At 38.9% G+C, this 27,323-nt stretch overlaps 1 protein-coding gene across 6 annotated transcripts in view; it reads left to right on the top strand.

Annotated features, from left to right (window-relative positions):
- ARHGEF7 (Rho guanine nucleotide exchange factor 7) overlaps nucleotides 1-27,323 on the top strand; it is a 367,648-nt gene that overhangs the window by 324,147 nt on the left and 16,178 nt on the right. Inside the window, exon 20 of one of the 6 annotated variants that reach the window (XM_029604692.1) lies at nucleotides 26,871-26,950. The exons of the other annotated variants lie outside the window; for them this stretch is intronic. Coding sequence (XP_029460552.1) covers nucleotides 26,871-26,935 — 65 coding nt within the window. The 3' untranslated portion in view covers nucleotides 26,936-26,950. Of the gene's footprint in view, nucleotides 1-26,870; nucleotides 26,951-27,323 lie in introns of those variants that run through there. 6 annotated transcript variants of the gene reach the window in all.

Below are 27,323 nucleotides of genomic sequence, written 5' to 3'. Positions count from 1 at the left end.
CCCAAAAATGTGTAAACTGAAACATTACTCTAGAACAAACATTTGGCCCTATGAGTTACGTTCAGAAGACTTGTAAGAGGAATCTGTTATCCAACCCTTCACTCTGCATTTCCCATTTAAGACCTTATTTCCTCTCATGTCCAAAAACAGTGATTTAATACTATATTTTGGAAACTTGTCTCAGGAAATGTAATCACCTCCCATTACTCTTTCATTCACTTATTTCAGACATGTTTCAGCATTTTTCCTTCTTTTCCTGTAAACATCTGTCCATTCATTCATTTTAACTACCATACTATATCCTTCTGCCATTTCCCACACAGACATTTATGAAAAGATTTAAACTATATTGCAGTCTTTAACTTGAGACTGCACCACCCTTCTCAGATATCAGCATGTTGAACATATCAGTATCTAACCTAAAACGTTTGTTTACCACTATTAACATCTCAGTGTTTGCATTATATGCCTCCAAGAATCTGCAAAAGTAAACCTGCAGACTGTCTAAAGCTATCATCCCTTAGGTTATCTTTTAAGACACATGCCTACATATTTTACCATACCAATAATACAGAACATACCCCATATATGATCCCTACTAATCATGCACTTTTAAACCCTCGCCTCTATTTATTTATTTATTTTTATTTTTATTTTTTTCTACACTGACATTCCTGTAAAAAATACAAATCATATCGGTTTATAATGAAACTTCAACATTCGCTCAAGGGCAGGACAGGGCAAGGAAAACATTGGTGCCAGTTAACAGTGAACAGGTCAAAAATTCGTCTAAACATAAACCTGAAAATCATATAACTCATCTTAACATGACTTCAGATAAAGTCCTCTCTACTCATCTCTGAAACAGAGGAGATGGTAGCTGGAGAACCCTCTAGAATCCTTTAGATTCTCAAATGGAGCCATAGTTATTAATAAGGCTTAGTGAATCACAGTTAGTCAAGAGACATGTTCACTAAAAGTTTCACAAAGTTACTGCTCTACATATTAGCCACATTTCCAAAGAAATCTCTAAAAGTATTTACATCTTGCAAATAAACCAGATAGGTGGTCTTCTTTATGCAGTTACAGTCACATACATGTAGTGCTTCTCAGAACCCAATGCAGATTCAGTATATTTCTCCTGAATTCTCCGACTGCCTCATTTTCCCTTCTGTATAAAATATCAAGTTTCCATAAGGGTTGACTCCCAGTAACTTTCTCACTTTTAGGTCAGTGCATATAGTAAGTTAACAAATGATGGCAAAAAAAAAAGGACATCCAGTCTGTTCAGTTATTTTGTCCACCCTGCTAAGGATACATTTCAGCTGCTAGCCAAGGCCAGTGCTTCTATTAGGCGAAATAGGTGGTCACCTAGAATGCCAGACTTTGGGGGATGGCAACATTGTGCCGGGCCACCGGCAAAGCTCATGCAGTCAGTGGTTCAAGAGAAGGAGGAAAGCCTGAAGCCACCGGCAAAGACTACTCCACCAGCGGCTGAAGAGGAAGAGAGCCCAGGGCTGCCAGTGGAGCCCATCCCATTGGTAGCTGATGAATTCAGGCGGAGACCTGGCATTAGGAGGGGCAAGAGAGAGGCAAATGAATGCTGGATAAGCATGGAGGGGATGGATAAAGAAAGTGAGGGTACCGGGTGGGTGGGGGTAAAGAGATCAGGTGTGTGTGGGGGGGAGAGTGAGGGAGTACTTGGTGGAAGAGGTAGAGACAAATCGTGTATGCTGAGGGAAGTGTGCATGGAGAGTGTAGGGCAGGTGGCAGGGTTGGGAAAGCAAGAAGGGATTGAATGGTTGGTGTTGTGAGAGAAGGTGCTGAGCGGATGGGGGTGGTGAGAGAAGGGCAGGGTGGAGAGAGAGAGGTTGGAGTGATACTAGGTGTGGAGGGGGCCGAAGGGAGAAGAGTAGATGATGAGTAGAGAGAGGGGATGCTGAGCATTATGGACAGAGGTTGAAGGAAGAGATTGAGGAAGGGGAAGTTGCCGTGCCAAATCTAGTGCTGCCAAAGAAGGGGGAGCACCATGCTGGAGCTGCCACTAGTAGGTAAGTCTTGGGAGGGAAGTGGAGGGCTCAAGAAAGAAGGTGTTCCTTGGGCATGTAATACCCTTGTGCCAGCCCTGCTTCCAGTCGCATAACATGGCCACTACAACATTTCTCCTTATCCAGGGCTGTCTTTATCTTCCTCTTTTGTACGTCATGATCTTGAGTGGCATGCAACATCCCCACTTATTTCCTTCCAGTACCCACCTTTCTCATGCCTAACTGCAAGCCTCTGTAATCTAAAGAAGCCATTAATATTAGTGTGGCCATCGCACAAGCTTCCGGTCTCCTAGATCCCGTCCATTATCTGCCAGATGGACCCGGCTACATAAGCGCTTGCATTTCCGCTAGAACTTATAGAATTGCAGACCTTGTAGCCTGCCAGGCAGACCCAGCTGCTACTCGATTTGAACATCACAGCTTGTTAGATAACCCAGCTATGTGGATGCTTGTGTTACTGCATTGTCATTTATGCATTTGGAAAATTTTGAACTTTCAAAATATTGTGGGGATTATCATTAGATCAGCGTGAAAATGCTGTATTGTGATCTATGTGTGTATTTAAATAATTTGAATTTTCACAAAATTTGTAGATACCTCTAACATTTTGTATGAATATTATGACAATATGCATGACGTGTGATGGTAGAACATGAGTCTATGATACATGTGTTTTTAGAATACTCTTTGTTTTAGTGATTTTTTTTGCACAGGGTGTGGTACATTATTTGTATGTATCCGTGTCAACATGTATGTATTTATAGATTCTGAAAGTCCCAACACTCATGCTTGACTTGAGCGAGGTTGGCACTACAATGTTCTCACATTTCTTGTAACACAAAAACATATTTCATAGACTATCTCCATTACTTCCTGCATTCTCATATCTTCATCTCCTTATTTATGAAAGCAATAGGTTATTGTCACAGTTCAATGACGTATAAGCACGTATCTGCAAGATTTCCACATGGACCTGAATTACTATGATGCGTTCTCTGCATGCCCATTATATTTCACAGGAAATACCTGTAGAATTTTGCTCCTTGTATAGAGGCATTACAGGACTCCTTTTATTTTGTATGATAAATTGTTACGTGTTTCATTTCATTTTATTTGTTATTTGATCTATCATTTTACAAAAGCAGCAAGAATGAAAAATCAGTTAAACTACAATTTATATAACATAAAACAGAGTAGGACAAAATAACCAAATATTAGCAAGCCCCCAAGTGGTCCCCATGCCATGCCTAAAACCATCATTCAAAGGGAGTGTTTTCTAACCAAGGCCAAGGAACCCCAAAATGACCTATCGGACTGTCACACTGTCCTAAAACCTGAAGTAGAACACCTAGCCAGCAACTTCCACAACCATCCTTAAATAGGAACCATTCAAAATATATCATGTGAGGTGGGCAGCAGCTTCTACCACCACCCATTTCTGCAGTTTGGCTATTAAAATTAGCAGCCAGAAGACACAAAGGGCCAAGTTTCTATGAGATGTTAAATCCCCCTAATAATCTAAAAGACTGGTATTCTCTAGAAATGGGACGACCTGGCAAAACAGCTAATTTCAAACACATATACTTTGGTGAGGGTACCTGTAACAGGTTGCCTCCCCCCCCCCCCCCCCCCCCCCCCGGTGACACAGACCTCTGAACTCTGGAAATCAGATAAATTGGACTGCTTTAAATGAACGCTGTATGTATAAATGAACGCTCCTTGTACGTCAATGCATCTACTAACCTTCTAACACTTTATCCATCGAAAACTTATTAACCAATATGAAAACGATGTTAATCCCCTATCCTAACCTCTTAACATCTTACCCATCAAAACTTGTAAACCGTTGTGATGGCTAAACCAAATGATGGTATATAAAACTCAATAAATAAATAAATACATCAATGCAGATGTTTGAATCATGAAAATCAATCTGTCTACAGAACTGAAATTCTCAAACAACATAAACCTCATATAAACCAACTTGCAGCACTTCCTCCTAAGTCTTTTAGGTACTCACTGCAATTATAACTGCGTAAACTGCGAAAACAGTACATAAAACTCAGTCTCATTCTAGTATTTTCTGTTTCTTCCTGCTGCATATATAAATCAAGTCCCCATTTTCTTTTCTTAAAGAGGATAACTTTAAAGCATGCACATGTGTGCTTTTTTTATGTATATATAAGGGCATACGTGCTCATGGTTATGTACTTTATGCATGTACACAATGTAAAATATGCGTAAACGTTCACTCGAATTTAAGTGATAAGGAGAATGTATTTTCAACATAGCCAGATAAGTCTCAAAAAGTGCTACTTATCCGACTAAGTAGCACTTTTTAAAACATCCAATTAAGTGGCATGCTTCTGTTATACACGTGCATTTGTGCTTCTAATTTTAGACAGTTTTGCGTGGAGATTTCCCACGCTTATTTTTCTTATTACTTGTCGGCTTTTACATGCACAAGTCTGTGAATTTTTAAAACGTATGTGTATGAAGGAAATGACCAGTTTTCCCAATTTGACCACCAGTTTTCCCAGTCCTTTTCTAGGTGATCGAGAACCTCCTGGTTCTTCAGCCTGAACTCCCCCCAGTTATACCCACAGCCCTTAGCAGTGTCGGGCAGGTGACTGACATGGGCCTCGCTTTGGCAGATTCTAAAATAGCAACTTACGACGGTAACTTTTAAATAGGCACGCAGGTGCATATGTGCACGTGTTTACCGGCTCGTGCCCATGGACGTGGCTATTTCATAACATACACACCATATATATGCATGCATGGTATAAAATAGGCTGAAATGGGCACGTGTGCATGCAATTTTAAGTAGGCGCCATGACTCCTTCCCACATGCCTCAACAGCTGCACACTATATTTCCTATCTGGTATTTGACAGAAATCCAGAAAGTCACAAGTACCCCCAAATTATGGACTTTCCTAACGATCTCTTAACTTCGCACCGTCAAACAAAAGATGTGAAGGCAGATCAACAAGGAAAATTCTGGAAGTAAATGAATCTCTCTTATTGAATTTAGTTGCTGTTTTTGTCTACACCACCAATAGGAGGCTATTCCATGCATCTACCACCCTTTGTATGAACAGTTATTTACTATTATTACTCCTGAGTCTGCCTATTTTGAGCTTCATAGTAACTTGTTCCAGAATTTCTTTTCCACTGGAAAAGATTTGCTGCTTGTAAATTGTTTATATCTTTGAGGTATTTGAGTATCCCTGGCATATCCCTCCCCATCTCTCCTCTCCTCCAGGCTATATACATAGTTAGGGCCTTCGGTTTCATTTCATAAGCCTTTTGGTACAGACTCTGCACCATTTTGGTAGCCCTTCTCTGGACTGCTTCCATTTTGTCAATATCCTTGAGGAAAAGTGGCCTCCAGAATTGGGCACAATATTGCAGGTGTGGTCTCACCAACGTCCTATATAGCAGCATTACCATCACTTTTTTTACTTCTAGTTATGTCTTTAGCACACCTTTGGCTGTGGCCACAGTTTTATCAATCATTTTGGCTACATTGAAGTCATCAGGAATAATCTGCTCAAGGGCTCTCTTCTGCTTAGTGCACATTAGTGTCTCATCTCCCATCACATACAGTTCCATTGGATTTCTGAACCCCAAATACATGACTCTGCACTTTTTTGCATTAAAACTTAACTGCAAGCACGTAACCATTCTTCAAGCTTTCTTAGATCGCTTCTCATTCTATGTATTCCCTTCAGGAGTGGTCACTGTGTCTTAAAGATCATAATGTCATCTGCAAAAAGACAAAATGTTCTTACTAACCCTTCTGCTGTATCACTAATAAAGTTATTGAACAAAATCAGACCCGGGTTGGAGTCACTTCCCTAATCATTCTTCTTTCCTTAGAGTGAACTTCATTCACTATTACACTCTGCCTACACCTTCAACCAGTTTCTAATCCAATGAACCATCTTGGGGCCAGTTTATATATGAGCTTCAGATATGAGATGATCTCAAAAGCTTTGCTGAAATCCAAGTATAGTATATCCAAAGCATGCCTCTGATCTAATTCTCTGCTCACCAATCAAAGAAATGATCACATTTCTTTAAAACAATCTCCCATGTGATACAACCATGCTTCCCAGATCCTGCAATCCACTGAATTCTAGATGCGTTACTAGCTTTTCCTTCAGTAGGGGCTCCATTAATTTTCCCACCACTGAGGTACACCTAATTCAGTGTTTCTCATCCTTTTCAAGCCTAAGATAGTCCTCCTTTAATACAAATGTTGTGTGGCACCGTTTTACAGTGCAAGCAGTGTGGATATGGAGAGAACTCATATGGGCAGAGCTAAGAAAGCACTGAAAGCCCCGCCAGTCCCTCTTCAAACTTTTAAAGCAAAGGGAGAAGGGGCATGAACCCCCTCATAATGAACCAGTTCCCTCTATATATAAGTGCAGGACAAGGGAGAAGTTGGCAGCTCAAGCAATGAGGCTCAGGAGAGGGAAGAGAAGGAGGTGCTGTGTAAAGTGGGGCCCAGCTATTAATGCCCCATATGCTGCCCATTAATTACCACTCTTTGAGGCTCATGCTATAGCTAAGAAGAAGAGATCTGATTATACGTGTTCCAGAAAGGAGCTCCTACATATTTAAGAGCCACCATTGGTATCTTGCTACTGTGAGGTGCTAAGAGCAAAGCCCAGTTGCTGGTCTGAATCTTAGCATTGGGCAGTGTTGAGTTTTCTGTGGTACACCTGATCGGATCTGAAAGCACACTGGTTGAGAAACACTGACCTAACTGGTCTTAGGACAACCACCCTTCTTCAGTCATATGGAACAACTGTTATTTCCAAAAATGTATCTATTAGATTTGTCAGTGGACAATTCTAGTATGTTACACACATAGTCCTATAATTTTGTTGACTTTGAGTTTTACTAGATCCATACAAACATTCTCTCCTGTAAATGGTGTAGCATCTACCATACTTCCATATGTATCCCTGCCAACTATTCGTGGTCCTCCTCCCATCCCTTCTTTAATGAATACTGAACATAACCCAGGCACACTGTGCCATTCTGCCACCCCACCCACTATCCCCTCCTACCTTAACACTCCCCCTCCAATAAACACAGCATCATTTGGTATTTTCAAATGCATCCTAACAAAATAATGTTTCTAACCAAATACATCTTAGCAGTAGAATAAATAGGCCACAGCTTTAGGAGGAACTGAGCTTGCTTCTAACTGTAAAGCCCAACTCATACAAAAATGTAGCACTGACTGCCAATGAGACGTTTCCATTATTATTTTCTTATCAATCTTTTGCCCCTAGCAAGCCAAGCCATGCAAGATGTGTGAGGCATGAGACAGCTGCACCATGTTACCCTGCTAATCATCATTTCCACTGCATCCCTAGACTAAGAACATAAGAAATTGCCATGCTGGGTCAGACCAAGGGTCCATCAAGCCCAGCATCCTGTTTCCAACAGAGGCCAAACTAGGCCACAAGAACCTGGCAATTGTCCAAACACTAAGAAGTGTCTGAATTACCTTTATTTTTGTTTTATCATTGTACTTAGTTTCCCTAGCCACCTAATATTTGTGGTCTGAGTATTTGGGGGATGTTTGAACTAAACTAATAGTAATATCTATTACCAGCCCAGGTGCCTCCTATCTAATGGCATCTGAACACCCCGTATTTTAATAGACTTCCAGTTTAGCTAGTGAGTTGTCACCTGTTGCTTCTGTGATGAGACTCTATCCCCTAGCTCTGGTCCATCACAAATTCCTGAGCTATTGAACTGAATTGTGGGCATGGTGGGTGGGTTCAGAATTTCTCTCTGGCTTATTGCCCTGCCCTACTACTTATGTTTTATTCACTCTCCCCCTCACATGTTCCTTTTATCCCCTTCTGACTTCCCCCATCTCTTACCTCCTACAACCAATTTGCCCTAGTATGTTACTTGAGAGCCTCCCTTTGGGACCTCATCCCACCCAACATTGTCTCTCTTCCCAGGAGTCCCAACAGATGGAAGCTGACTCCATTCAAAAAGAAAAGCTGATGTGTAGTGAGGCCAAGGGCGATGGCCACATTATACTGCTATGGCCATGGCAATGTATTTGTTTATCATTTTTGCTTTTTCTTGTCATTCATCATACATTCTTCTTTGTACTGGCATACCTGAAAAACTCTTGTCACCTTGCATAACCTCCTAAGAAATCTTCTCCTCTGTCTGCATCTTTTCCATCCTGACTGCCTTTCTTGCGTCCCTTAACTGTCCTGTTTCTAAGGTCTCTTGTATGTGTTGAATTTTTTTTTTCCCTGACCTTTTGTGCTACTTCCTTAAAGAATCATTATTTTTTTCCCTCTTCCTTTTATTTGCTTTCTTGACATAATGATTTGGTGTCCTTTCTGTAGCTGTTTTGTAGATTAGTCCTTTTGTCAACCCTGCCAGTACCTCGTTAAGGCACTTCCTCTATTTTAACAAAGCCCATAGCCTTGAAGTCTAGGCCTTTTAATTTTGTTTGCTTGGTCTCTGTTGTTGTCCTTACGTTAAACCATGCTATCCTGCGATCACTTGAGCTTAAGTGACTACTCACCTGGCCATTAGAAACACTTTCCTGTTTCTGAATACTAGACAGAGTTCAAGAGCTCTTTCCTTTATTTTTTATTTCTTTATAAATTGTCAAAACATGTAATGAATAAATATGTAATACACAAAAAGTAACACCTCTAGACATTAAAAATAAAAATGAGGTGCAGAGAATAAAATACAAAAAATGTTATCACGGTTTCAAAAAGGAGAATGGGATCAGAGTTGGTAGATGCTACGGTTATAATCCATTGTCTCCTGCCCGCAATGGGCTTCAAACGATTTCAGTGTTTAGTGCATGAAATTGAAATCATTTACCAGCCTCTTAAACTCATTATTGAATATAAAAACGTATTGATTTCTTTATTGGTCTGCTTATAAGTTTCAAAAATTCAAAACTTCCGTTGGGATTATGAGCAACAGTTAATCCGCAGAATCATTTGGAAAAACAAATCTGAGCTTCCATCAGAAATATATTTATTTTATTTATTTTATTTATTTATAGATTCTTTTATACCGCGGTACGTATAGTTATACATCACCTCGGTTTACAGAGAAACAATAAATTAGCAACAGGCTTTACATATAACAGATTAAACGGTAACACAAATAACAGCTACAAGCTTTACAATAATAACGGGGTTCAAGGGAAACCTGTTAACTTCATTAACTATAATAACCATAATATATTAATGTTCAGGAATATATAAATCAGTTATCTGCTCTGTTGTCAGACAGTCACATTCTGAAGAGTACACCCGCTATGTTGACCCAACGTGGTCCATGTTTCAGCATGTTCGATGCCTTTATCAGGGATTACTCGGAAAACAAATTCACTCTGCAAAATAAATTACGCACAATCCTAATAGTATATGCAGACTTTCAATTTAAAACAAATACATGCTCTTACAGCATAACATGAATAAACATGTTACATCAAGATAATGCAAATCTGAAATAACGCATTGAAAACTCAGGTAATACAATCATGTCTGTTATTTTTAGTATTATACCCCTTCTTTTCCTCATGATACTTATTCTCATGCTCTCATTCACCAAACTTTCCTCTTAGACATCAGTTAGCCTGCTTTTCATGTTTACTAAGTCCCAGAAAATTACCTCCAGAATTTCTAAATTGAAAATGCCATAAATGTATTTTCAGATCACATCTCTCATTTCCTCTGGTAATAGCATTAACGCTTCCCATACTTGTATGGTACTCCATTTTATTACTGTTGTTACTTTCCCGCTCGGAAACTTTCTCTGTCTGCATCAGGAATATCATCTGTGTTTTCCAAATGGCAACCTCAGGAGGTTTACTCTGCATCCACTTTGTAAGTATACTTTTTTTTTTTTTTTTATGCTATCACTTCAAAATGAAGACTTTTCTAATTGCTTTTGAATATCTGTGTATTTGTTTTTTTTCCTCTAATTAAAAAAGAAAGATCCCTTCCAATGGGAAGTCTGTTTTTTCTATGACCTTCCTTATGATTCAATACCTGGTCTCAAAAATTATTACGTTTAGTACTGAAAAGAAAGTTAGAGTCTGCTCCGTGTTCAATGACATATTTTTCACATTGATCTCAGTAACTCAGGCCCATTTTATGTTCACTACCTTGATCAACATTGGAATCATCAATAGTTTTAAGAACGCTTCCTTGTTCTTTAGGGTCATCCCTAGGCCTTAATTTGCCTGCCCTTTCCTCCTTAAGGGCTTTAAAGCCAATGAGGTAGATTTTAAAAGCCTTGCGCGCGCAAAAAAAAAAACGGCCATATACGTGTGTAAATGGGCTGCGCGGGAGCTTACACAATTTTTAAATAACCGGGAAGGGCACGCATGCATTGATGTAGGCACGCCCAGAGAAAGTAGGTGGAAAAGGCACTGGGCATGGGAATTCCAGAGACAGGGCAGCACCTGATGAGTGTAACTCCTAATCTTCCTACGCACGCCACTTTGCTACAGCTCCCTTGGTAGATGTAACGGGAGGGAAGAGAGAGAGGCTCAGTCTGATATTCTATGTATGGACCATTGCAACGGGGGGGGGGGGGGGGGACACTCTGATTCGGGGTGAGTTTTCGGGAGGTGGGTTAGGGGAGTGTTGTTACAGACACATTCAGAATTATCCATTGTAAAATTGGCATCGGTAAAGAATTTTTGACCTTATAAGTGGTGAAAATTCTAACAAGGAGTTGATTTGTACACTGCAGTCTCTGCTAGCTGCATTGTATAAATCAATTCCTTTTCACCACTTATAAGGTCAAAAATTCTTTACCGATGTCAATTTTACAATGGATACCTCTGAATGTGTCTGTAACAGCCCCCCAACCCACCTCCCGGAAACTCACCCCGAATCAGAGTGCCCCCCGTTACAATGGTCCATACATAGAGTATCAGACTGAGCCTTATAAAGAGTCTCTCTCTCCCTCCCTTTCCAAGCACATGTAAGATATGTGCACAGAGCTGCAGACACACATGCGTGAAGAGTATTTTAAAACCTACACGTATAGTTAATAAAATAGTGTGAATCTTTGCCTGCAGTAAGATGCGCGCTTTTATGGGTGCACACGCAGCCCTTTTAAAATCTACCCAAATGTATTTTGCTTATATTTAACACAATTTATACCATAAGCTAAGCCAATTCTGTCTTTAGAATTTTATAGTTCAAAAGATTTTTCTGAAATTAATAAGATCTTAAGAAAGGAAAGAAGAGGCGTGAAGATGAGCATAGAAATTGTTGCTAGGTAAATTTCACTTAGATTAAAAAAAAAAAAAAAAAGCAACTATTCATGGTTAATGATCAATTAATTATATGTGGAATTGTAGATATTCCCCTCTGTTTCTGATCTCCTTAAATCTGGGTTAAATGCTAAATTTTCCTGCAAATAGTAGACATTGAGAATTCCTGCCTTGCCTTGCACATTTAATTCAAGATACACAGGGCCATGAGTGCTGATTTAGCCTGTGTGTTCTGATTTCTTTTTGGGCGTTTAGTGTTACAAGGATGTAAAACCGCTGCTGGGAATAAGGGCTCACTATTCCTTGGATGAGTTCTGTCACTCTAAACCTACTAGTTTCAGAAATCTGGTCTCATCGACAAACTTTCAGGCGATATTAAAGTATCTAAAATTAGGATATGCTAGTCATCAAGATTTTCATCCCCAAACAATTTAGAATAACTAATATGTATTCCCTTTGCCCTCCAAGAAAAATATTAAATTTTTTTAATACTCTTATTTGTCAGCCAGCAAGGTAGCAGCCGCATAGAATAAAGCAGTTTGGGAAGAAGAAACACAATGTACACCTTCCAAATAATAATACTGAAGCTCTTGCCATCCCTTCATCTGACAATTTTATTTATAAACTATTGTAGATTGATTTTGTAAATTTGAGAGATCTCTTTATATACAAATTTTGACGTATGCTAGTTCATTCCTTGCCCGGTTTAGAGGGAAGTCACCTTTTCGTTTTTTCTGTGTTATTGCATCAGAGCTTCTGACCTCTCAAAATTTATTTGGCACCTAGCACATCTCCCAGAATGTGAAAAACACCCCACAATCTGATTCTTATGGGCTTTGCGTGACATATGAGCAAGAGGCAACTTGAACTGCTGGAGATTTTGGGATTGATTTACTAAATTATGCTAAAAATTACACTTTAACTTGCATTATTGGCTGGTTTTAACATGCCTTAATTTACAGCGAATGGGGCCAGTTTTCTAAAGTGCATTACCTTTCCAGTGATTGTAGCGTAATCCATAGAGATTTGAGTGTCAAAATAAAAAGAAAAGGGGATAATGGACAAGCTTGTCTAGTACAGATACAAGAAACATTATTTTTTCAAAACAATGTACACATTTTATTAGTGCAGGAGCTTAAACATATACCAATAGCAGCACTACCTCACTCATACCTCATTCATTCATTAAAAATAGAAACACACAAAAAACTATGCTTCAATATTTAAAATACACCTTACAAAAAGAACAATAACAATATAACAAAAAAGATCTCAAATCATATATTTTCCCCTCATTCGTGAAAGTGCCTTTTATCTGTTGGAGAGAACAGAATAATGTTTCATGTTTCAAAATGTTTATCATGTAGAGAGAACAATCCTCATCAGCTATCTCAAAACAATCTTGCCCATTGTTTGTCGATGTGAGAGACTGGGAAGACCAGTTGTTGATGTGAAAGTCTTCGTTTTGAGACATTTGAGGATGACCGTTGATGTGTGAGAGGCATCGTTTTGCGATAGCTGATAAGGATTGTTCTCTCTACATGATAAACATCATTTTGAAATATCTTTTTTTCTATCTTTTTTTTTTTTTTTTATATATATACCGACATTCGATTTGACATATCACATCGGTTTACATTCAGGTACTGTAGGTACCTGAAACATTTTGTTCTCTCCAATAGATAAAAGGCACTTTTATGAATGAGGGGAAAATGTATGATTTGAGATTTTTTGTAATATTGATTGTTCTCTTTTTTTTGTAAGGTGTATTTTAAATATTGAAGCACAGTTTTTTTTTGTGTTTCTGTTTTTAATGAATGAATGTGGTATGAGTGAGATAGTGTTGATACTAGTGTACTTTTAAGCTGCTGTATTAATAAAATTTGTACATGTTTTGAAAAAACATGCTCTTGTATCTGTATGGATATTTCCTATTAGTTAAGGGTTTGTTTATTGTAAATTGGGAATAACATTCAATTTTACCCATTGAGCTAGTTCTTTACCTAACAAGTTTGACTACTTCCATGTTCTGAATCAAAAGGCTCAAAAACATATCCATGGATTTGTAGCGTTTGCCTACAAAGAATTGAATCAAAGCTTAATCCATTCTACTACTTTGCCAGTATTATCAAATTTCCTCATATTCCAAAACACTCCCAGACTAACAAATGCTTGTCCCACATCTAAGCTAATAAGCAAGTGATCCTGAACTTCATTTTTATCAAGGCCTAGCACCACCAGAAGTTTTCTAATATTTACCATAGCCTGCCTGCTAGATACAAATCCCATTTGGTCTTCACCAATTAGAACTTATTTTAAGTACTCTAATATTGATGCTAATATATTCTGAGCTTGATTTATTAATGAAATTGAAATATATGATTGAGGCATGGTAGAGACCTTTTCCTGTTTTAGCAATAGCCATTATGATTGATTACATATTTGACAAGAATCTCCTTCTCTGAAACATATCATGGAACATATTCTGTGAAGGCTCTGCTACTTGGTCTATCACTATTATATAGAATTCAGTATAAACTCATCCAGACCTGGAAGTTTCACCAATTTTAGCCTTTTGATGAGACTAATATTTTTGTCTGTGCTTATGTGCTCATTTAACAATTGTAAATGTTCTTCTTTTAATTTAGAAAATTTCAGATCTTCAAGGAATGACTCTCTGGCTTCAGCTTCAGATGGTGTCCCTGCATATAAGCTTTTATAATATTTGCAGAAAAATTTTTATGTGAACTCTCATTTATATTTTTTGCTTCAGAAATAAAATTGTGTTGAACGGCCTTCACCAGTTTAGCCCAATTGTTGCATCTTGCTAAAATAGAAAAAATTTCCATAGAGTCATAACATCCTTATTTTCAGAAACAGTGATTGACTTTATGGTAAAGAAAATCATTTAAAATGGATCTAATGGTCTCCATATTGTTTTCATTACATGCCATATTTTGAATATGTTTGCATTTCTGTTCCTGCAACAGTCTAGCGAGTCTCATGATTTCAGAATATTTCTGTATTTATCCAGGATTTATAGAAAACATTATAGGAAATATCGCTTTTGATACTGCCTTAAAATCTAGGTTAATTCCTGGAATAGAATTACAATTTTTGTATAAGCTCCAATTTTTCTTAAGAAAATTACAGAATTGTTTATTATTGTAAAGACTTTTAAGTAACACTTTAACCGTTATCCTGAATTGGGACCCTTAACTGGTGCATGGTCAGCGAATTTATGCACCCCTATTTTTGGTAACACTACTTTGGCAAACAATGACTGTGATATCAGTATATAATCTGTCCTTGAATAACAATTATTGGGATTTGCAAAAAAAAAAAAGTTAAATCTCATTCCTCAAGGTTTAATATTCTTCAGATATCCAAGAACTCAGTTCCTTTACAGGAAAATTAACACCAAGTGTATTTTACTGGAATCTTACAAATCTAGATGATTTGTTATATAAAATCAAGTGAGCCACTACATTAAAATTGCAGCAAGTTCTTTGTTTTTTTGAAAATCCTTTTTATTGAGCAAGACATGGAATACACACAAATAGTATAATACTAGTAAACAGCAACAGTAGAAAACAAATAAGATATATCTCCCATCTTTTTGCTGAAAAAAAGTGCAAAAAGCGGAATATATATCTAAATAAATAAAATAAATGACTTATTATTCACATACTCCTTAGATACCTTGCGTGTAATATAACTTACATCATATCTTTTCATTTGTATAATGACAGTCATTTGTTGTCGCCAGGCATCTTAAGAAGGTGATACCTCTTGTAGCCATTCCCACAAAATACATTTTCTTTCCACCAGCAGAGCTATGAAAAGAAACTGATATTGCCCCTTAGACAGATGAGGAAATAGATCTTTTAATTGGTCAACTTCTCCCAGTACTAAAATTTCAGTCTGCATTGGCACCGTCACCAGAAAACATATATGTAAAGAAGAAAAAAATAGCATGCCAGAATTTAAGAATGTTAGGACACGTTAAAAAAAAAAGATGCAAAAAAGTTCTCACATCTAACTTACATTTCTGACTGTTTCTGTATCTACTAATCCCATTTTATGCAACCAAATACGATCTGCTTGACAATGATACAGAATTTTATATTGTATTTCTTTATAATTTACTGCAATTGGGATCTTATGATTTGATCCAAACAGTGCAGTAATCTTCTTGAAAGTAATGGGCCGGATTTTAAAAGGGTTACGCGCATAAGGTACGTGCGTAACCCTTCTAAAATGGCCCTGCGCGCGCCGAGCCTATGTTGCATAGGCTTCCGGTGCGCGCAAGTCCCGGGGCTTTCTTGGGGGGGGGGGGGGGGTGTCGGGGGGCGTGATGCGGTCGGCGCATCATCCGGGGGCGGTGCCGCGGGCGTGGTTTCGGCCCGGGGGCGTTCTGGGGACATGGCCATGGCCTCCAGACCAGCCCCCGGACCGGAACATGGCGAGCGACAGCCGGCCTGGCGCACCCAAAGTTATGCCTGCTTCAAGCAGGCGTAACTTCTACGACAAAGGTCGGGGGGGTGGGTAGGGGAAGGGAGCGGAAGGTGGGGGGAGGCGGAAGGAACGTTCCCTCCGAGGCTGCCCCGAAATCAGTGTGCGCAAGTTGCACAAATGTGCACCCCCTTGCGTGCGCCGACCCCGGATTTTATAAGATACACGTGGCTACGTGCGTATGTTATAAAATCCAGCGTACTTTTGTTCGCGCTGTTTCTTAAAATGTACCCCATGGGTGTTCCACTTTCCCTTTGCCAATATTCTGCCACTTCAAGCTTAGTAGAGTCTAATTTAGTTTTACAAATTCCATACCAGTTTGATACAGTTTTTACCCAGCGCTATTTGCTCCATCGGAAGAATTAATTGGTTATCGGATTTGATAACTGTGATAGGGATATCTAAAGAGAGAAAATAGTGTCTCACCTGCAAAAAAGCATAAACATGCTGATTGGGAATAGGACAAAAACAGAAAAAAATCACATATGAAGTACATGAATTACCAAGCGTAGTAAACCCTTATATACGAGCAATTGCACACTTACGCTCCAAAGCATTTTAACGTTTTAACGTTAGTGCACGTGAAACAAAGTGAGTCACCCCATGATTATATGCTCTGGGCAAGCACAGTAGAAACAAGTGCACTAACATTAAAATGCTTTGGAGCGTAAGTGTGCAATTGCTCATATATGAGGATTTACCACGCTTAGTAATTCATGTACTTCGTATGTGATTTTTTCTATTTTTGTTATAATTTTTTATCACATATAGAGGCAGATTTTATAAATCTGCGCACACGCGTACTTTTGTTCGCGCACCAGGGTTTAGATAGGGCCGGGTGGGTTAGGTAGGGGAAGGGAGGGGTAGGTGGGGGGAGGGCGAAGGAAAGTTCCCTCCGAAATCGGAGTGGCCTCGGAGGGAACAGGCAGTGCGCGCTGGGCTCGGCGCGCGCAGGTTGCACAAATGTGCACCCCCTCGCGCTCGCCGACCCCGGATTTTATAAGATACGTGCGGCTACGCGCGTATCTTATAAAATCCAGCGTACTTTTGTTCGTGCCTGGTGCGCGAACAAAAGTACGCGATCGCGCAAATTTTTAAAATCTACCCCTAAGTGAATAGGTGTTTCTAGCAATGGTAGAGTTATAATACCACAGGAGGTAATTTTCAAAAGGATTTATGCCTATAAAATTGGGTTTTTAAAAAAATGCGACGTTACATGCTTAACTCCTTTGAAAACTCACTCCATAGGGCTGAATTTTCAAAAGGTTTTACGTACATAAAGGAAAATTGGTTCTTACCTGCTAATTTTCGTTCCTGTATTATCACAGATCAGTCTAGTATTTCTCTGTCTCCATCTGCTGGAAGGGAGGCAAAACCCAGGAGTCTGGACTGATCTGGGTACATACAGGGAAATGGGCTTTTGAAAATTGCTACAATATTGGCTGGATTTTCAATGCCCTATGCACATAATTCCAGAGGATCTACGCGCGCTGGGCCTATTTTATAAAGGGAACGCGTCTTAGGTCCCGGGGCTTTACAAAAGGGCCAGTCTAGGGGCGGGGCCAGAGGCCACCAGCACCACAGCCATTTGCCGGTGTGTCGGAGGATGTGCGCCGGGTAGCGCGCGCACATGTATGTCTGAAAATCTACCCCTATATGCTGCTTTTATGCATGCAACTCCTTTGAAAATTCACTCTGTAGAGTTTACCAGTTTCTACCACCATATTCAGCTCCAGTATCCAAGCATCAAAGAAAGATTTATGATAGGATGTTATTCCTTATAAGTAGATAAACATTTATTTTACCCTACACGACCACCACCAAAACCTCACCTCGAGTTACTAGCTGACCCTCCTATAGCAGTATAAATAGGTGACTAGTATGTGTGCCACCCCAGAGGTTCTCTCCTCTCTTCCTCCCTCTCTCCTTTACTCCCCAAGCCCAGAATGCAATTTTCAATCTTTAGCGAGGATTGCGTTTCGGCCGTATCGCACAGCTTAACACCAGGAAAAAAAAAAAGGTGTAGTTATTTCCGGCGTTAAAAGCACGCGGTAATCCCCCCTCATTTTTATGAATCCCGCCCAAACCCCTTCCCCAATCCTGCCCCTTTGAAAAATTTGCATTCGCTCTACCATAACTGTCGTGTGCGTTATGGCGTTATCGCGGGTGTTAAATCCATAACACATTTTGATAAATGACGCTGTTGGTGAGTTACAGCAATACTTTATACCTTGATATTTTTCTCAGTCACAATATGAAAGGCTTTGACCGAATTATTTAAAATGACATGGCTGCTGTGTTTCCTAGTTTGCCTGTAGATTTCTTATTTCTTCTGTATTTACCATTTATGGTATTTAACCCATGACCATCAGGGACTGTATTAGAGGAAAAAGTCTACTCTTGGCAATCTCCATTAACAAATCAGTGTGAACAAAACATAGTATGTAATTAATGTTGATGATTTGATGGGGTTCTTTCAATTTTCCAGTATGTTTTGAAATATAGTATTCCATACAGCATTCCACTGCCTCATCTTCCTAACCGCCTGGGAGCAATTGGAACTTAGTGATCATTTTTGTACATGTTTTATACATTTTTGTAGCTCAGGATAGATTCAGGCGTTCAATGCATATGTTGATAAAGATGTCATTTATTATACCATCTTTGTAAAAATGTCATGTTCCCTTATTTGAATAAACCGAATTTTGTTAATTTGTTATATATGTATAAATGTACTTTATTTTTGTTTTAACTGTTCTGTGTTGTATTTTATACATTTTTGTACTTTGCTTTGGGTAACCTTATATAAGATTGGGAAGGCAGTTTATAAGAATAATAAAATATATATGCTTGGTCCTTTGAAAAGAGGATTGCTCTAGTAGAAGGAGAAAACTGATAAATGTGTAAATGATTTTAAACTTACATGGCTTAACTGATATTTAAATCAGATAAAATAAGGTTACAAGTTCGGTTAAGAGACTGGAATGTCTACACCTTTCCTTGTGGTTGAAAACAATAGTTATATTGCAGCAACATAGGTAAATGAGGTTTTATATGCTAAATATAGTTTTTAAGTTTCTGGTTTTAATAGAGCAAAGCGCACACAAAAAATTATGAAAATGCCTTCAGTTAACTCAGTTAACCTGTACCTGTCAGGTACAATGCCAGTTAACTATCCCCAGCTGAAGTAGTAATTAAGCCAGTTCATCTAACCCTTCGCTGCAGTTGGGTTGCTCTCGCTTTAGAGAATCAGGGTCTTGTGCCAGCTATACCTCCAGTAGGCAAATGATAGGTTCAAGCCACAGTGAGACAGTGAGATGCTTTCGTAAGCTATGCAGGTAGGAATGGGCAGAGATGACTTGGCTTGGTCGAGAATGATTGGCAAGTTCTCCACAGTTAACGAAGCAGGGCTGGGCTAAACTTTCAAAAGTCTCAGGTGCCAGATTCACGAGTATGAAGTTTACATGAATGGCAGCAAGCAACGCGGATCAGTGTAAGGGGAGTCTGAAGTTTGTAAAGTCCAAAAGCTTTTCTTTGCCCCAGGACTTCATTGTATATGTATAGGCTCCAAATGTTGATCTTGATTGGAAGTTACCATAATCCATGGACACACTGAATCTGTATTTTCTTGATGAGCTTCTAAGATTTCATCTTAGCTGGTACGTATATGTATATTCTCACATAGAGGATAATGAGGTGCGTCAAACATTGAACAATGATTGCTTCATGGTTGCAAACAAAGTCTTTTGTCAAGGCCATGGCTTGGCAGTACATGTAAACCGGAGTGAAGGCAATTTGTTATACTTCGGTATATAAAAAAAAAAGACTCTAAATAAATAAATAAATAAATGTTCAGCAGAATTATAAAATGAAGACCGATGCTGGTATGAAGAACAATAGCAGTTTCTTCTCTTCTGTGTAGTTCTCACAGTCACTCACATTACACTGCAGATCCATCACATGGCTGGACTCCATCTTTTTGTTACTTAGGCCTGCATTTTGGTTCAGGCTGTGTTGGTCAGGCCTAAGATTTGTTTCAGTTGTACACTCCCCTTTTTTTTTTATAGGGTGACTGACTTACCCATACATATCTAAGAAAGCATAACTCACTCTGATGTCTTTAAATCATAAATTCACATGTAAATGGAGATTTTTTTTAACAGTTCATATGACTCTCTTGATTTTCCTTAGACAAACATGTTTAATCCTTTTCACAATCTTGGTTCATAACTTCCTGTATTCACTCTAGATAGATGTACAAATTCCACTACATGCATGTCTTTTTGTGAGACTACTAGGAACACGGCAAACATTTTACATATTTTAAACAAATGAAAGTTCATAGAATTACCCTTCAAACCTTTCATTAGAGCTTAACCAACTATTTCACCAGTCCTCTAAAAACTCCAGTTTCTCACTTAAACATTCCAAATTTTATTTGGAATTTGCTAAGAATAGGTTAAGATAATTATGTACCACATCCACTTAGTTGAAATAATTTAATCTTTCTTTTATCAATACTGACCTCTTAGTGTGTATAATTATATATAATTATATTTATTTATTTATTTATTTATTTATTTATTTTAATTTTTTCTATACCGGCATTCGTGAAAATATCACATCAAGCCGGTTTACAATAAACAATGGGTGATAACCGGAACAGAGAACGAAATAATATGAACTATAAATAATATAGATGCAGTTACAATAAACAGGGAGACGTACAACTAGGAGCAAGAAGAAGACAAGATAGAAACTTTAACAAAGTGTATAAACCTGTAGAATGGAGGAATTTCCAAAAATGGATGTTTGAGAATTACAATGAATTGTTCCGTACAAGTATGTAGTTTAACAATAAAGGCGAAATCATAAGTAATGAAGATTCTGGATGATAATAATGCTTAGGGGTAGGATACCAGGATGGTTATAATAATAAAATATGTTGATTGGAGGTTGAAAATCGGATAGAATAGTTTTTAATCTGCGTCTGGGAAGGCTTGTTTGAAAAGCCATGTTTTAAGTCTTTTTCTGAAAGTCAGTAAGCAGGGTTCCTGTCTAAGTTCCGTTGGTATGGAGTTCCAAAGCATGGGTCCTGCTGTGGAGAAAGCCCTATCTCTGTAAGTTATGTGGAGGGAAGTTTTGGAAGGCGGTACTTGTAGTGACTCTTTGTAGTACTCTCTTATGGGTCTGGAGGAAGTATGTTTTATGAAAGGGATTTGTAGGTTGAGAGGGGCGATTTGTTGGATGGATTTGTAGATTATGGTGATTGACTTATAAAGAATTCTGAAATGAATTGGTAGCCAGTGTAATTCTTTAAGGATTGGGGAAATGTGCTCTCTTCTCTTTGTATTAGTTAGGATTCTGGCTGCAGTATTTTGAACCATTTGTAGTGGTTTGGTGTGTGCTGATGGGGTACCTAATAATAAAGAATTGCAATAGTCTAACTTGGAGAAGATTATTGCTTGTAGGATAGTCCTGTAGTCATGGTTGTGGAACAGTGGTCTTATTCTTTTTAGAACATGCAGTTTATGAAAGCAGTCTTTAGTAGTTTGGTTTATGAAAGCTTTTAAATTAAGTCTATTATCGATGATTGCGCCCAAATCTCTTACTTTTGTTGTTTGTAAATTAGTTTGAGGAATTGTGGGTGTGTGGCAGATCTCAGAGGATATGAGAAGGAGTTCCGTTTTTGAGGAATTTAGGATTAAATTCATACTGGAAAGGAGGGAGTTGATTTCTTGTAGACAATAATCCCAAAGCTCGAGGGTTTTTTTAATGGATTCTTTGATTGGTATTACAATTTGGATATCGTCGTATTTAAATTCATGCATCTTGCAGGATTTCCAGGAAATTTTGTACAGCTGCTTTAGTAGCCAATACTGTAGTAACTCCTAATAATAAACTGAAAAATGCAAATTTGGTGTCTGTTAAAGGGACACTGATGACCTGGTCAGTCTCTACCTAGCCTAAACTGTCTATTTCCAGAGCACCTTATAAATTACCAAATTAATTTTTTGTTTAAATGGAAAGTTCTTTAGATCAAAATAGAATTTAAAATAAAAATTATATTTGGGTGTGTACATTAAATGACAAAACCCACAGAGCACTGAATTAAAGAACATACAGAATCAGTTTTGATAACCACCATGGTGAGAATAAAATCAAGAGGTCACTTTTTAATACTTCACCGATATATAGCTTCTAGTAGATACAACTGAAGGTGTAAAAAGAAAAAGGCTTTTGTACATTACAAAACTAAAATGACAGAATCCCTATAACACGTGAAATTACCAGACACACTATATGAAGAGAAAATAAATTTCATAAAACTAAAGCAGATGGTAATATTGTAGTAGTAAGATAAGAACCACTTGGCCCATCCAATCTGCCTAGTTGCTCCTACCTACTGATGCCCTATGCAATCTCTGGTCATCTCCTTCCTTATTTTCTACCTGTGCACTAGTATGTTTGAAAAGTCTTTACATTTTTTACCATTTCCTTTAATGTTCTTGTTAATCTGCAAATCCATGTATGACAAGGACAGAGCTCTGGGGAACAACAATCTACAGAGCATGGCTTGCTTTTGTAGCATATTTTTGGAGCAGTGAAAGGAATACTGAAATTACCCCAAAGATGCAGAACATGATGCCTTTGACAGAGCTGCTGACCAGTCGGCATGTGATCAATCTCAAGATCCTGAACGTTGTCTGGCAGCACCAGTTATTATTAATCATATAGAGTTGAGAAGGCTGAATTGTATTGTTTGGTGCATTTTTCAGCCAGTGATAATCAAATGGTGTAGCTAAATGCTTATATTGAGCACATTGTTTCTAAATAAGATGCAGTGAAGACAGATTAATACCTTTAGGACCAAATGGTATCTTTCTGCTGTCTTCTACTATGTATTTAAGTAATCATGCCATGAGATAATGCACTAATTGTTTACACTGATAGTTAATGTCCCAGACTGATAATGAGGTCATCTAAGATAAGGCAAGGGCAATTATATTACAACCATGCCCACTGCCAAGACCACTGTCACTATTAGAAACCCTCATTTTCTTTCCTGCCTGCCCCAACTCTGTTAAACTCTCCCTGCTTTCTCTTCCCACTGTATGTGACTTGTCCTCCCCATGCACTGTCAGTTTTACTGTCTTGTGAAAATATTGCTTTGACGCTGGCTGGAGATCAAATTTTATTGATGAAGCTAAATGGTCTGTTTTTAAACAATGCTATAACTCTAAGACATAGTTTTTAACATTTTAAAATTTTTCTATAGCAGGCATTTTTCAGTCGCTTATTCCCAATACTATAATGATTCCTGATCATCTCAACCCACTGTTAGATTTATAAAACAATAGGTGGCTGAACCGCTGGCAAACACTAGGACAGAGGTGGCCAGCTTCAGTCCTCAAGACCTACAAACAGACCAGATTTTCAAGATATCCATAATGAATATATATGAGAGATATTTGAATACAATAGTGCATGCAAATCCATCTCATGTATATTCAGTGTGGAAATCCTGAATACCAGGTCCATTTGCAGCTCTTGGGGACCAGAGTTGGCCACCCCTACACTAATACTTCTCCTTTTTTTCATTGATTTGTTTTCTATTCTATGAAAGTGTATGTGCGCATACTAATTCATGCTGTGCACAAGTGAGTTATGCTGTTTGATATAGCACGAGAGGGGATGGGGCCAAAGTTCAACTTGAAACATATCATTGACATAAAATTTCATCAAGAGAACAATGAAATGAAAATGGACAGGCTACTGCTATTTTATGTTGTCCAGGCCTTCTACCTGGTTGTGGTAAGGAGCCATGAAAATTCAATGTGTTTGATAAGTTGTACATGGAATTTTGTCTTTATTAAGGCTCTACATTTTATGATCTTAATAGCATGAGTGTTTGTATCCTACACACTGACGTCTCAAGCATTTTCTCCACTGCTTTAATGGGATAGTCCCTTGATGACTCAAGTCTTATACTCCTCGTTCCAGATTTCAAACAGTAACAATTCAGGTGGAATATGGTCCTGTAAGGAGTATAATTTAGCTTCACATCCCAAAGCGCTGTTCAAATCAGGTATATAAGAGTTCCATTCAGGATAGTCATCTTTAATGTGATTTTTCTGCTTTAATAGATGAAACATGGCCTTGCAGTATAAGGGAAAAAACTATCATAAGATGACATTTTGTAGTAAGTCACCTATTTAAACTTATTACAGATATAAGACAATCATAACATATAAAAATCTGAAGCAAGTAATCTAATAAAATAACATATATTCAGATATAAAACATATGCAATTGCAGAGATCATAAATTATCAAACAAAATAGAATATTTATATGTTAATAAAATATTGTCTGATAAATCCTATCCAGAATTCAAGCTAAAGGTTTTCTTAAACAAGAGATGTTGGCAATGAAGATAATTATCTTCTTGTCTAAGTTCCCTAGGGAATGAATTTCATAGGATTGGAGCTGAATAACTAAAAGCACATTTTTTAGATTTAAGAACATAAGAAATTGCCATACTGGGTCCATCAAGCCCAGCATCCTGCTTCCAACAGTGGCCAATCCAGGCCATAAGAACCTGGCAAGTACCCAAACACCAAGAAGATCCCATGCTACTGATGCCAGTAATAGCAGTGGCTATTCCCCAAGTTAACTTGATTAATAGCAGGAAATAGACTTTTCCTCCAGGAAGTTATCCAAACCTTTTTTTTAAACCCAACTACACTAACTGCACTAACCACATCCTCTGGTAACAAATTCCAGAGCTTAATTGTGCGTTGAGTGAAAAAGAATAAGGTGTACAAAGCTGATCGTCATCTCCCAGCTGTAAATATTGCTCTGGAATATATTTCTTAATCTTCTCTACTGGCTACTTTAGTCCCTTGCCTCTGATACAGATGCCCCCAAGTCAAGATAACAAAATCTTGTGGTTCACGGTGTCACAGGTGGATGTTAGGTTCAGTAAAATTAGAGAGGATCTACCTACATTAAGGCCCCAAAAATATCATCTGTCAGAGCCTGCAAGGCAGTCTCTGTACTGAATCTGGTCTGAAAACTGAATTGGCAAAGATCCAAGCAATTACAATTTGTGAGAAAATTGTCAAGTTGTTTTAAGACTGCCTTCTCCACAAACTTTAAACGAAAAAGAAGATGAGCCTACAGGTTTATTATAGTTATCCACCCTATTCACATCACTCAACTATTATGTGAGCTTCATTGGCTCCCTGTTTCATTCCATGTCCAATTCAAAATTGGTTATCTGGCCTTCAAGGCCTTTCGTTCTGGAACCCCTTCATATCTAGCCAATCTTCTGATAAATACCCTATGTTCCAGGACGGGCACTTCGTCCCAACACAATCTGGTTCGAGTACCCTCTTTTAAAGAGATTGTAAAAGCTCCCTTACTGCTTGCCCCCCTTGTTAAAATGTCCTCATGGTTTCTGGTGAACCCCTGACCTCCCCACCTGGCCAATAAGAAAAACAAAAAATAAGTACCCTTTAACCTCACTCCTGGTCCTTGAGTCAGTCCCTTATTTTAGAAAGTGCTCCCTTAGAGGTAGATTTTAAGGACGGGTGCACATGGACTTGTGTTAAAACCTGCTATTCACTCATACATGTGCGCATGATTTCATATTGACGCGCGTGCGTACACATGCCCCCTTGCCTCTTGTAAGTGAAGGGGGGATTTTTAGTAGACATGCATGCAGATGCGAGAGTCTGTTCTCCCAGTTTATCCAGTAAACCAATTGGCCTTCCTAACTCTTCCACCCCCACCCCACCCCGTTACGTTGCCTACATTTTATCCTGTTAGGCCAGACCCCCTAAACCTTGCTAAGTAGCCTATAACTTTTTATTTTATTGCTTACACGCCGTTCCAAGCAGAAGTAAAGTTATGGCGGTAGGGACCCTTACACGCACTTGTGCGCATAAATAGGTATGTGCAGAAACCATGGCCACACCCCCCGCCCCTTTTCCCTGAAAAATATTTGTTCGCGTAATGGGGAAACATGCGCGTTTTCACGGGCCTTACAAAATCCGTGCGGCGCATGCGAATCCGAGACATGCATATCTCCTGGTCTGGGCACGTGCAAGGCTTTTAAAATTGACCAGTCGGTTCTTCCCCAGGCTTACCCTGAAAATCCCTGACAGTCTAGAGGAGGGGACATTCCCCACTCACTCCTGCCCTGCCAGCCCCATCTTACAAAATGACCACTTGCATTCTTCTGCCCCACGCATGAAGGAGAAAGGAGAGTCTGGAATCAGCTGCACTATTTTGAAATAAGGCCCTGGTGGGGTAGGAGCAATTGGAGATCACTTTTGCCTCCTCTTTAGCACCAGAGATTTCAGGGTGGGCGGGGCAGGGGGGGTACTGCTATCTGGAAGTGAGCACTTTTTTTCTAATAAGGAGGTTGGAGTTAAGGACTAGGGGTGGAGCTGCAATGTGCTTTTTTTTTTTTTTTTTGCATTTATGAGCCAGTGCTGTGGGGAAGTTGGGCAGTTCACCACTGACCACCACTGGGAATTTTTACCCAGTGGGGGAAGTCGATGGGGGGGGGGGGGGGGGGGGAGGAACAATTTTACTGGGCCTTGCAGTCCCTTTAAAAGATGATGGCCTTGGGGTTGAGATTCCCCATTACTTATTGCTGCAACTGGGGAATACCAGTAAAAACTCTGCAGGATTTAACTTTTATACGGGGTACCACAGTTTATCAAGTCCTACGAAGTGCTTACCTGCGGTAAAATACTACTTCCGGCACAGTTTTACCACAATGTCATAAATAGGACCCTTGGGTACCTAAACACTTTGAAAGTAGACCCCATAGGCAGCAAAAGTATGCAGAGTCAATCTGTATGTGGCTGCTTTCACTATATGCAGAAGGGTTTTAAGTGCTAAAGCATAAGGCATTGCTATGTTAATTCACTTACCTACCCTTGGTAGCTTGTTTTCTTTTTCTATGCACATGTGCATGATTTTAGGCAGACGTCTTCCCCTGGTATGTGGTCTCCCCATCTCAGAAGGTAAGATATTTGCCACATCCTGAAGGCCAACCATGCTCTCTGTTGTACGGTTTATGAGGTGAGCTAGTCTGTTACTGGAAGATGTGAAATAAAGCAGCAGGAATGTGTCTATCCCCATGCACTTTTTACATGGGTTATTTGTTTATAAACAGGATACTAGGCTGGTCTTAAGGCAGAGTACATTACAAATAAATGACATGTAGGAGAGGCCTTGGGAATCTTACATAGGCTGTGCCAGCCCCTAATTGCATTTAGTTCCCAAATAGGCTGTCCAAAAGTTTAAACTGTGGCCTAGTGGTTAGGGTAGTGGGCTATTCAGATCCCACTGCTGCTCCTTGTGACCTTGGGCAAGTCACTTTTCCCTCTGTTGCCTCAGCTTAAAGGTGAATTTTAAAAGCCCGGTGCCCGCAC

This window comes from Rhinatrema bivittatum, chromosome 5, assembly GCF_901001135.1.
Source record: "Rhinatrema bivittatum chromosome 5, aRhiBiv1.1, whole genome shotgun sequence".
In the NCBI taxonomy this organism is placed as follows: Eukaryota; Metazoa; Chordata; class Amphibia; order Gymnophiona; family Rhinatrematidae; genus Rhinatrema; species Rhinatrema bivittatum.
The sequence above is the reverse complement of the archived record's forward strand: the minus strand, read 5'-3'. Positions and strand labels throughout refer to the sequence as shown.